The sequence below is a fragment of the Tachypleus tridentatus genome, unplaced genomic scaffold (assembly GCF_004210375.1).
Source record: "Tachypleus tridentatus isolate NWPU-2018 unplaced genomic scaffold, ASM421037v1 Hic_cluster_2, whole genome shotgun sequence".
Lineage (NCBI taxonomy): Eukaryota > Metazoa > Arthropoda > Merostomata > Xiphosura > Limulidae > Tachypleus > Tachypleus tridentatus.
In genome coordinates this window covers 20,664,017-20,676,409 of record NW_027467782.1, presented here as the reverse complement: position 1 = coordinate 20,676,409, position 12,393 = coordinate 20,664,017, and the positions used below count along the sequence as shown (strand labels likewise).

The following is a 12,393-nucleotide window of genomic DNA, read 5'->3' as shown; positions in this document are numbered from 1 at the left end:
TCAGTATCATCACACATTTTTTCTCACGCATAATAAAATGATCTCTGTAAAAAGTATACACCCGTCCTTAACATGAAAAACTGAACTGCCGCTGACAGCAAGTGATGCTCAGATTTATACTGTGCAGTATATAATGTGCATGCGCATTGTATAGGCTTGTAGAAAGATCTAGAATAAGCGAATGACACAAATTCGTAGACATCTTTTCAGAAATATATGTATTAAAATGTCAGCCATAATAAAAGGGCCCAAAGGCTTATTCGTATATAAATAAAGCCCCATTACAGTGAACCCCATACTGTTAAGCTTCACTGCGGACCTCCTTTAATATCCAAGAACACACTTCAAAGACGAAGAGAAATACGTAACAAGATATTTATGAAACTGAAGATTTATAAAAACATAAATCTACGTTTCAAAAACCGAAGTGTCACAGTAACAAAATTACATTTAACAAAGGATTTCATTCATGTACCATCGTGTGATTGATTTATACGTTAGTTTTGCATGCTATTCTTCTCAGTTTTCAGTTGTTTAACTGAGAAATGAACAACTTAAAAATCTAGAAGCAAATGTATCTTAACGTCAAATTAATAGATAGGTTTGTTTTTAATCTCGCGTAAAACAAGACGAGCCGTCCCTAATTTAGCAATGTAAAACTAAAGTGAAGGCAGCTATTCATCACCACCTATCGCCAACTCTTGGGTTACTCTTTCACCAACGAATAGTGGGATTGACCGTCACATTATAACGGGGATTTGAACTCGCGACTTTCGGATTATGAATCGAGTGCCTTAACCACCTGGCCATGCTGGGCCTGAGGGGAAAGTAGCATTTGCAATTTCTATAATATTTATTATAAATCTTGCCTCCCGCTAGTACAGCGGTATGGGGTTCGATTCCCCTCGGTGGGCTGAGCAGATAGCCCGATGTGGCTTTGCTATAAGAAAACACACACATAATAAATCTTAGGCTTATTTGATTCAGGGAATTATCTTTATTGCAACAGCACAACAAAACTGTGACAGTATTTTACCTGGCAACCATGAACAGCGTAATGAACATATTACTGTTTTCAGGACGGAAGATCTATTGAAATCTTGGCCTGGTATGGCCAAGTGTGATAAGGTGTTCGACTCGTAATCCGAGGGTCGCGGGTTCGAATCCCGGTCGCACTAAACATACTCGCCTCCCAGCCGTGGGGCGTTATAATGTGATGGTCAATCGCACTATTCGTTGGTAAAAGAGTAGCCCAAGAGTTGGCGGTGGGTGGTGATGACTAGCTGCCTTCCCTCTAGTCTTACACTGCTAAATTAGGGACGACTAGCACAAATAGAGGTTTTGCGTGAACCTATTAGTGTCACGTGACCACAACGAGGTTTGTAAACATATCGCCATATTGGGTGGCAAGTATCCCGCATGACTGAACGAGTTAACAACTGCTGTATTCAGTACTATTCACATGTAAATGGCTGCTGCTGGCTTTTCATCACTTGTAGCACACCTGACAGGTGCTGATAAGGCCAGGTATGAGGAAAACGTGAAGGAACTGGGTGTAGGAGACCCGTATATGCTCCCGCCACGTGTATTTACGCCAGTAATATCCAGCCAAGACAACGTTGTTCAGAGTCAGACTGTTTCCGGAGTAGATCTGCCATATATTACATATGGTGACATTTATATATATTTGATAAACAGGACTTCCACCTATACAAATGAAAGTCTAAAAGGTTACAAAGCCTTGATGCGTACAAGTACTTTGTGGTAGGATTTGTACAGAATGTGCAGATAACCAGGGCAACGTCGGATAAAGTCATCATTACAGCAAAAGTTTGTACATCATGTTGTATTACATACATGTATCATGTACTCTGTATGATAGATTTAACTACATTTTAGACGAAGACTAGATACTTAAGTAAAGTAGAGCCCCCATTTTAATAAATGGTTCAATATTATTGTACTACATGTGTACTGACTGTTGTCAAAGCTCTAGCCTAGAGCACTTCTATACATGTTTGTATAATGATATTAAGATACCTTATTGTCTAGGCTGTTTCAAAACTTAATTTTTGATTTATGATTAATTTTTGGTAAGGAATCAATATATAGATAATAAATAGTACAAGTAGACATAGACCGTTAAAGCTGGTCAATAGCCATGTTAGGTTTCTGTAAAAATAATTTAATATTTAGCTGTTCTGTTATTTTTTATATTATTTTATTATTTGAGTGACACATGTATCCCAACCTGATACCCAGTTGTCTTTAAAAGCTTATATATACACAACTTAATATTTTCTTTGTTATTTTACAGGTGTGCCACTCTCAGCGGCTAAATGAACCACCACTAAAGCTATGGGTTGCTAGTTGCAGGAATGGAGAGATAATATCTTCCCACTGCACCTGCAAGGCTGGACTAGGTGAAGTCTGCTCCCACGTTGCCATTCAGATTCAAGTCTAACTAAGTCTATGAATGATATTTCCGTCTGCATACATGTCTCAGTTGTATATTGTGATGTACACAAGTCAAAATTATCACATGTAGCTTCAAGTTCATCAGCAGAATCAGTACAGCTGCTATCAGTGGCAGCAGTGCCAGCAGATTCTATGAAAGCAAGTTCAAGCAGCCCAGCAGTAGCTTCATGTCTCTTTTGTTGTTCTTTTCTCCTTTTGGTCACTTCTTTCCTGTTTTCATATTTACACAATTCAGCAGCTTTCCTTCTCTTCAGGGGAGAACGTGTAAAATGAAATATGGAAGGTACATAGTCAGGTGATAGGGGATCATCACTCGTCGTCCCTGAAACAGAGTACAATAATTTTGTTAAGATATAGACCTACAAGCATGATCAGATAATATTTATATATATAACACATACACTGTACACTTTTAACTAAATATATATATATATATAACTGAATATGCTGAACATTGTTTAACAACTGAATGTACAGCGAACAAATTAATTATTTGCACACTATTTAATTTTGTGCCAGTTGTAGTTTTCTGATGAATCACTTAAATTGGTCCTTTAAGAGATATTAACATTTTGTCTTAATGTACAAATGGCTATATAACCTATTCATCATGAATAATATTGTTCCTTCAGTAAATTTACTATTCAGTAATTTAAAAGTAAAAGAAAAGTGTGCAAAAAACATTTCTTTGACTGGTGCTGCAGTGTGCTCTGCTGTACATATATCATGCGTGTAAGTTTCAATTTATTCAGCCTGGCTATAGATGAATTATAGATACCTGACACAAAATGTTTACTACAAAGTCTGGTGTGCTCTGTGGGTGTCCAGTTTTTCATATTGACAGCTGCAATCCATCGTCTTCTTCGGTCGGGATCCATAGGAAATCTGTAGAATGACACATTTTCCGCCTGTCAATGTCGATTTGAACAGTTAAATGCACAACACGAGTGTACCATCACACACTTTTGACAATGAATCACGCTTGTGTTGGAATATAAACACGGTCAGCAGTAACTAGGTCAAGAGTGACGTCACACGCAAACCTCGATAGCCTTCGAATAGCTTTGTGCGACATTCGAAAAACAAACTATTGAAATCATATTAGTTTTGAAGAACAAAATATTTGATACAGCTAATTGTAGTCATTAATCCCTATATAACACCGTGGAATGCAGTATTTGTCACACAAGTTATATATGTGAATATTCTTTAACTGATTTTTCAATTTAAATATTGTTACAGTGTTTATACATTTATAACTACTCAATTATAATTTACATGTATCATGAGACATCTGTTAGCAGTCTTATTATGGTTGATATCATAAATACCGACTAAGACTTGTATTGTCAGAAGAAATTGCAAAGCAAAACTTCGTATACATTTTATTTGCTTTTACCTAAATTTCAAGTTGAAATCTCAGGCAAGTGTTGTTATTGTTTATTAAATCTAAATTATGCAAAACATAAACATGATTATAATTTCTCAGTTTAAGGTCTTTCACACGACAGAAAGCAATAAACTTTGCAATCATTATTGTTAGTAAAACGTTTTTCCACCGAACAATGTTACTTCAGTTCATGACGTCATTCAAACAAGAATACTTTGTGCGCATAGTAACACTGATATTTCACTTAGAAACAATACAGAAAGTGATTTACAAAGCGTACAGTGCAGAGAGAATTCAATGGCTAATTACACTCAATTATTTTATATTTTCGCTAATTTCCTGCTTGTTTCAGGTTTTAGATTCGTCTATGAAACTGAACGTGGTTCTACTCTCACATTAATTTGTTCAAACCGAGCTTATAAAAGAGCGAGAGAAGAATCAGTAATTTGGTTCTCAAATCTCAATGAACAAGTTATTAATAGTGAGAAAACGCAAATAAAATACGGTGGCAAATTAGTGCTAACCGACATCCAATTTGAAGACGCGGGAATTTACACATGCAAAAATCGTGAAGGTGATTACAAACATGATGTTAGAGGTAAATTAAAGGTTTTTTTAAAGACCGTATTTTCATTTATTAAACGACACTAATTTAACAGAAATAACACCTAAATCGAAATCGTCCATCTTGATTTTAAATTTATTTCAGCCATAACCTTTTCGTTTGATATTTCACTCACCATGTGTATTGATTAAAAATAATAATTGTCTGTATATACGTAAGATTACACTGTGTAAGAAAATTTTACCTTTTCTTGTTTCTGGGCACAAAATGTTATTTTCTAATTGCTTATGCCAAAAGTAAATGGAAAAGGCCTATTCTCTTCAAACTTTACTTTTGTGACTTGGGAGCGTGTATAACGAAAACATGATGGGAGAATATATTTGAGGGCTGATACGTGAAAGGGATTTATATTTCAGTCGCAAATCTCGAAAAAGTACTTACTTCTAAATATTTGTGTATAACTTTAGTATAAATACATGTAAATCTTGATTCATACGCTGTTAGGGCTCGGCATGGCCAAGTGTGTTAAGGCGTGCGACTCGTAATCTGAGGGTGGCGGGTTCGCATCCCTGTCGCGCCAAACATGCTCACACTTTCAGCCGTGGGGGCATTATAATGTGACGGCCAATCCCACTTTTCGTTGATAAAAGAATAGCCCAAGAGTTGGCGGTGGGTGGTGATGACCAGCTGCCTTCCCTCTAGTCTTACACTGCTAAATTAGGGACGGCTAGCACAAACAGCCCTTGAGTAGCTTTGTGCGAAATTCACAAACAATCATATATTGTTTTATTCAGACATTATGTAAATTTGCCCGTTTTACATGTGTATTGACTACAAAATTATTTATATTTCCCATGTATACGAAAGATTATGTTGACAATAGTATCACTTTTAACTTAATTATTTCACAATAAAAATTTCATGTTATGTTTTACGTTTTTGTAAACAACCAAGCCGGGTGCTCATACAAAGAAAAAAAGAAAGTTAATTCTGTCATTAATTATCGTTTGCAAAGCATTTGTATTCATTGGTTAGAGCTATGGAATTCCTGATTTTCTCTTACAGAGCTTGCTAGTTAACGAGGCTAAAAGTAAACAAGATACTCTCTGACAAATCAACCTTAGGTATTCAAAGATTTGTTAAAATTTGAAACTCTTACTGATACACAACACTTAAAATCAATTTAAAGTTTCTATACAGTAGTTTCAAACTGTTTATACCACTGCCGTTCGATTTTTTTTTTTCTCTTTTTTTGCGAGCTTAGCTCTGCCCCTTACTAGTACAGAGGTAAGTCTACGGATTTACAACGCTACAATAAGAGGTTCGAATCCCATCGGTGAGCTCAGATAGATAGCCTGACGTGGCTTAGCTGAAAGAAAACACACAAACATAAACAACTCAGCTCTACATTTATTTTATATATACAAATTACATATTTTCGTTCTCACCATAAATGGATGTTTCTTTAATAGTATAAGGTTTTGATGGGGAGTGCAGAGGTTAGTGAAGCCTAATAATTATGTTTAACGTCACATTTGCTCGCAAATATTTCTGCCTCATTTTTATCAATTTGCTCATTACCGATTTTAAGTCTGTGGTGTGCGAAAATCTCGTTTTAGGAGATTTCTTTAATGCTAGAACCCGTTAGTATGTCTCATTTATAGCGATCAAAAATATATTTTTTTTATTCGTTGTAAAATATGTACAGGATGGGTAGAAAATGTTTAAGTTGGCGAAGCAATGATATTACACTCCCGATGATTTAATGTTTAAACTGGAATAAATGCGACTGAATAATTTCTTTGGTTAAAAGGAATTTTGATTAAAACTTCATTTGTTAAAACTGGTGTTTTCTTTTAAATTGATCCTCTTATTCTTGTGATTCAGTATTTTCAAATGACTTGCAAATACGTTGTTTTTTCACATTCTTTATGAATAGATTTAAATCCAAGTCGTATAAGTATGTGTTTAGTTTAAGTGGAGTGCAAATTTACAGAGAAATATGGAAACAAAAACTCGCAGATTAAAAACGTGTAATATAATCTATTGTACCATTTAATCATTCATTAAAAAACGTTACGATTATAGTCTTATAATCGAACTGATAAGCAACCAGTTTTGGACTGCAAACAGATAAAATTAGTTAACACTTAACTTTAAATAACTATGTTCGTGGAGTTATTGTTTTAATGAAATAGTCTTCCGATGGGACAGCGGTAAGTCAATGGATTTACAACGCTAAGATTAGAGTTCGATTGCCCTCGGTGGACACAGTAAATAGCCCGATGTGGTTTGGCTATAAGAATAACTATGTGTGCTTGATCATTCGAAAAGCTTTTCATTCTCTACAGTTAATTAGAAAGTTAAGTTCTTGCTTTCTACTCCAAGTAAGCTATCAAATATATTGGACAAAAGCGAAAGATTACACCACACTTACAGTTGAAGGTCCCTACATATAGTTGTCAGATTTTCATGAATTACACGTGGACTGATATTAATACAGCTGCATTTTTTTCAATTTGTTTAAACATTTTCAAGGTACCTCTAATTGTAGCTGTAGTAATGTCAGTCCGCGTGTAATAAATGAAAATCTGATAACTGTGTAGGGACCACAAACTGTAAGTGTGAAGTAATCTTTTGCTTTTGTTTAATAGATTTGGTAGCTTACTCAGAGTAGAAAGCAAGAACTTAACTTTCTATTTGCGGTCACATACAGTGCTTGTATTAACTTAGCTAACTCCGATCTACTGTTTTCCACTGTAAAAGCCAACTACCGTTAATTATTCTGAATTTTGTCATTGAAAACTAACATCTCAGCTCTTGTTTTATATATTTTATTTTGTTTTTCTCTGATATGTATTGATATATTAGTGATACTTACCAATAATCTGGATACTTTTCTAATCATAGTTTTCAGTTGGTTGAGTCAAATAATTCATATTATTCGTTTGTTCACCTACAAAATAAATAATTTCTTTATGTAGTTGTCTCTGCTGATCAAACTGTTGTTACTGCACCAGATAGGAATTTTAAAATACTCAAATCTTCGTTAAGTAAACTGTGTTTTTATCAATTTCGTTCATAAACGACACGTTATCTTGTATATCATTTAATTGTAATGAAAATTGAACTGTCTTATCTTCCAATGATAGTTTTTTAACAACCTTCGTGTAATTTCCCATTAATACTATCTGCATTACTCTTAGTATTTTCAGAATATTTTGTAAATTATAAAATATTGTAAATTAAAAGTATCATCTTCAAACTATAATACATCGAACAAGATTTATTAAGTTTTATTAATACAGATATCAAAGTGTGTTTTTATATTGGTTTAATGTGTGTTTGCTCTTGTATTACAAGGAATTATTTGGTTTATTGTCTGGTGAAGTTGGATTCTCTGTTTAGTATTTAAATGTTACCTGAAGAACATTTATTTGAGTTGCAGTGTTAAATTTAAAAACGTGACATTCTATTTTTTTTGTGTTACATGAATGTTGTCTTGAGTTTCGGGCTTGTTTCTCTGACGTAAAATACGTGGAAGTTGCCATAAAGTATTTTATAAATGACATTAGTATTGTATTTGCTTTATTTTTCACAAGAATTTAAGTATTTTGTTTATTGCATTTGGGGTTATTGACTGGGTGAGTATCGTGCTGTTGACTGAGGTTTCTCTATATCACCGTATCTCAAATTTCCTTCCTGATCGCTTTATAACCTAAAAACGTCGAATTATATATGAGTTCTGTGATAAAAAAGTTTTAAATTACCCATTGTAGAATGTCTGCAAAATTTATTAGCTTCAAGTGGGTTCCTCAGAAATATAAATGCATGAAATAGATTATGACAACAATGTTAAAACTACTCACAATGAATTATTACATTAGAGATAACATGAAATCAGTTTTTCTTACTTTTCATGAGAGGAAGTGTCGATGTTGAAGTGTGGTATAAATAAGTATTGGTAAACATATCGACATATAATTACTATAAATGTTATCATCAATACTACACATTCTAAAGATAAACCTCACGACCCTTTGTTCGTACATATACTGTTCCATCTAATCAGGACTCCAGTAATGGGTGACATTGCCCAACTCCAAGGTGCAGATGTTGATATTGACAGCTATAATATACTCTTGGAAGATGCATCACATTCCATTAGTTGATGCTGAAGATGCCCTGAAATAACTTTTTCAGGGCAGTGATGAAGACGAACTCGTAATATTATCGGTACTCCTGTAATAAACATACAGTATTAGTCAGAGGCTGTCACTGATGTTCATAGCAATAATACTTTATAGGGATTAGTAAGCCATACCAAAACAGTTTAGAATATGCAACCTGGCATATAATGTGACTTAATCTGATATAAAGTTACGGCAGAACAGAATTTATCAGAACAACTTCATGACATAGCTTAACATTTCGTAAATGGTGTAATGTAACCGAAAATTGGTTGCTTTTGGGAAAGGTATGTAACAGACCTTTTCAATGTAAATTTTTATATGCCCAAATCATGAAAATATATTCAAATGAGAATTTAAAATATTGGAAACAAAGATATTTATTGTACTTAAGAGCATCGAAAAATAATTTTGGTTTGCCAGAACAATTCGGAAAAGACCTGCAACAAGTCGTACGAACACAAATGTCAGAGATAAAAACCGCTGAAGTGTCCCAGGCGACGGTACGTAAAAAAATGTCCCAGTTTTCTAACCGCTGAGTAATTAGATAGATATGCACACACAGATGTACCAGTCACGTGACTGATGTAGTAATTATAGATTTCTATGTGATCAGAGACTAGATGGATTATGGAAAACCTGTAGAGAGAAGTAATGAGGCTCCAAAGTTATTTTGATATAATGAACTCAACTTATGAATGTTGAATCAAAATCTTATGAACTGTAAAGATACAAACCATATCTACGAAGTTTTTAAGAACGTATTTTGAATAAACAATACTTTAAATTTACAGTGAAAGGTGTTATATCGCAATATTATTTATCTTGATAAATCCACAAAATATTAAGTATTTGCTTTTATTTTAACTTCATATGAAAATTTTCCCGGAATGCATATCACGCATTTTCTGCATTACACGGATATTATTTGATATTTTGTTGTTTGCAAGACACAATCATATACTGATACATTTTACCAACGTGATATTCCCAAAAGAACCTGTATTTTCATTACTGATATTAACATAAACAGTGACAACGGTTTCACGTTTAACTGTGACAAATAAGAATTTTGCAAGGGAAACACCAACGGAAATCTAATGTATCAATAAAAAAAAGATCGTGTGTAATTTCATAAATTTCCAAGTTTGTGTGATTGGTTTCATAAGTGAACTCCATCAGGAAGTACATAAAGAAACAAAAGTCTACTGTTAAGAAACTGTTTTGAAGCACGACACGTTTTATTTTTCTCACGAAAAGTAACATTTATGTTGTTATTTTACAGAGCGAGTTATAATTAATATTATAACTAGTGCGTCGTGCTCATTGTGAGAAACCTTAAAATTCCAACGGTGACACAAAAGGTGCTTACAAAAATATTAACTCTCTGTTGTTTTCCTCAGTGTATGTTCCAGCCGAGAATCTCAACTGTACTCGAGGATACCAAAGAGATGTTTACAGGTGTTGTAAGTATATATGATACTCAATTACTTTAACCTGTTCACATTAAACACAAATAGATGAAAGACTTTTAAAATATGGAATTTTGGTTAAACAAATACGTTTTTTGATACTAAAGACGTTGTTAGAACGATAAAAATTAACACTGGGTAAATAAATGTTTAACTATGTACTTTTAACGGTTTCAGATCCATGTCCTCCTGGTCACTATGACAATGGATTCCAAACTCACTGCCTGCCGTGTCCAGGAGGGACTTACATGACATCATTTGCTGCTGACGCCTGTATACCTTGCCCTGGAGATAAAATTACTGATGAAGAAGGAGCTGATAATAAAGATCTTTGTAGAAGTAATGAAACAAAAGGGTTTTAAAGTTTTCTTTTATTGTTTCCTTAACATTTTAAAGATGTTTATTTTTGTTCAGGCAGATTGTTATAATACGATACTTCTTCATAACTTTCATGGTTTTTTAATGCATTAAAAAGATTTGGTTTTACTGAGAAATCATACTACTCTTTTTAAAGATGAGCTCAAACATTTACGACAAATAGCATTGAATAGCTGTCTTACCTCCAGTATATCATCTCAAAATTAGGAACGGCTAGCGCTGAAAGCCCTCGTTCAGCTATCCGCGAAATTGAAAAACAAACAAATATAACGGTGTCTCAATAGCACATCTGTGTGTGTCACATTATTACTAAAAAGACGTAAAGATATTTAACTAAAACAGTGTATGTCCCAAAACATAATTTATATCTATGTTTAATATGTTTATTTTGTGTACATGATGTCGTTTTTGTGATAAAAGAAAGTAAGTTGTCCAAATACAAAACAAATGTCTTAATATAAGATTATAATAACATTGGATTATCAAAACGTTAGCACCGTCTCGTAAGTTCTGAACAAAACTATTAGAAAGAATTGTTACAAAGTAAGCGAAAAAACTTCATGAGCATTGACGTACGACGTTCAGTGTTTGTGGTCAAAATGGTATCGTTCTTTATCTGGGAAATTTAGAGTAAAGAGAAATTTGTAAAAATTACTGTTTTTAATAGTGTTATAAAAACGCAGAAACTACCATTCAGTAGATACGATTCGATAGCAAAATATAATTGTGTACCATAATAAGTGAAGAAGCTAATTATAAAACTTAATTCAGTAAATGAATAGCGATTAAACAAACTGGCTTTATTAACTAGTCAATGGAAAGACGGTTTGTTTAATTTGTGTTATATATTCTTACAAGTTAAGTAAATCGAAGTTGATTTTACTCACTGTGTTATACTGAGTTGAATAATATGTACATTATCGTAAAGAAAATGTCGAGATTTTTCTTATATCGTCTGATCACGTGTGTTTGGAATGGAAAGTCAGAAGGTTTCGTGATATATCGTCTCACAAAGTAAATATGTTGGAAAACCTGACTGATTTCCCGTTATATAACTATATAGTTGTTGTTATTACATAACTGTACTATTTGTCTACTAGTAAGGAGCTCAAATAATATAACAGGCGTCATTTTTCTTTGCTAATTATCGTTTAAAGTGTAAAGAAAAAATCTATTTTTTACAGTTGTCAACTTGTAAAGGTTGTTATCAATGTTTAATATGAAAATATATAAGAAATATCATATTTATTTAATTGTAATTTTTAATATGTTAAATCAAGTTTATTTTTAGTTTAAAGAATTATACACTTTGTTATTAAGTTACATTTGAAGTTTTCTTTCTGTTTTATGTAATCGATACAATGTGTAAAACAACTCTCTTAAGATCCAACTGAAGTGGTTCTCAAGCTTACTTTCCCCTGGGCCTCCAAACCAACAGTTGTAAGATATCCTTGGTGGATGGAAGAGCTGACACTAATTTCGATTTGTCTTATTGCTCTGTGGTAAGTTACAAGTTATCTTCCAGTTCTTGCTAATTAAAGTATGTGGAACAGGGTGAGAGAGCATCTGACCTCAATACCCAATTATCTTTTAATTGAATAGTAGGGTTGGATATTTGAAAATGTCAAGTGTGTTCAGTGCCCCTTGGTAGTTAATTTGTGAAAACACAAATGTGAACCTTGTAAAGCTGAATATGTTTAATTAACCTTACAAATGAGGTCAAAATAACTTTTCAATTGTAGTTAACATTTCTACATGGTGGTTTATCAAGTGTTTTGTAGATCTGTTTGCTAACGATAAAACCAACAAAAAAGACAACTATTTAGAGTTAATCTTTAATAGTATTGTTTATATAGAAAACTGAAAGAAAAAAATCGCGTTTTTATTTCTCATTTATTTTTTATTTAGTGTTCTTTGTTG

The 12,393-nt window shown here is 33.3% G+C and overlaps 2 protein-coding genes and 1 long non-coding RNA gene across 3 annotated transcripts in view; 2 read left to right on the top strand and 1 right to left on the bottom strand.

Annotated features, from left to right (window-relative positions):
- The window catches only part of LOC143243149 (uncharacterized), a 58,535-nt gene extending 54,587 nt beyond the window's left edge, over positions 1-3,948 (top strand). Inside the window, exon 4 of the long non-coding RNA XR_013024069.1 lies at positions 2,318-3,948. This is a non-coding gene — a long non-coding RNA (uncharacterized LOC143243149). The remainder of the gene's footprint in view (positions 1-2,317) is intronic.
- Positions 1-12,393, top strand: part of LOC143242219 (uncharacterized) — a 280,724-nt gene that overhangs the window by 247,043 nt on the left and 21,288 nt on the right. Inside the window, exons 2-3 of the mRNA XM_076485586.1 lie at positions 10,273-10,434; positions 11,858-11,975. Coding sequence (XP_076341701.1) covers positions 10,344-10,434; positions 11,858-11,975 — 209 coding nt within the window. The 5' untranslated portion in view covers positions 10,273-10,343. The remainder of the gene's footprint in view (positions 1-10,272; positions 10,435-11,857; positions 11,976-12,393) is intronic.
- On the bottom strand, positions 2,244-3,525 carry LOC143243144 (uncharacterized). The gene is made up of 2 exons (XM_076486933.1): positions 3,257-3,525; positions 2,244-2,800 (listed from the first exon to the last, which is right to left on the bottom strand). Exons 1-2 carry the CDS (start codon positions 3,354-3,356, stop codon positions 2,367-2,369), a joined length of 534 nt encoding a protein of 177 aa, XP_076343048.1. The 5' UTR covers positions 3,357-3,525; the 3' UTR covers positions 2,244-2,366.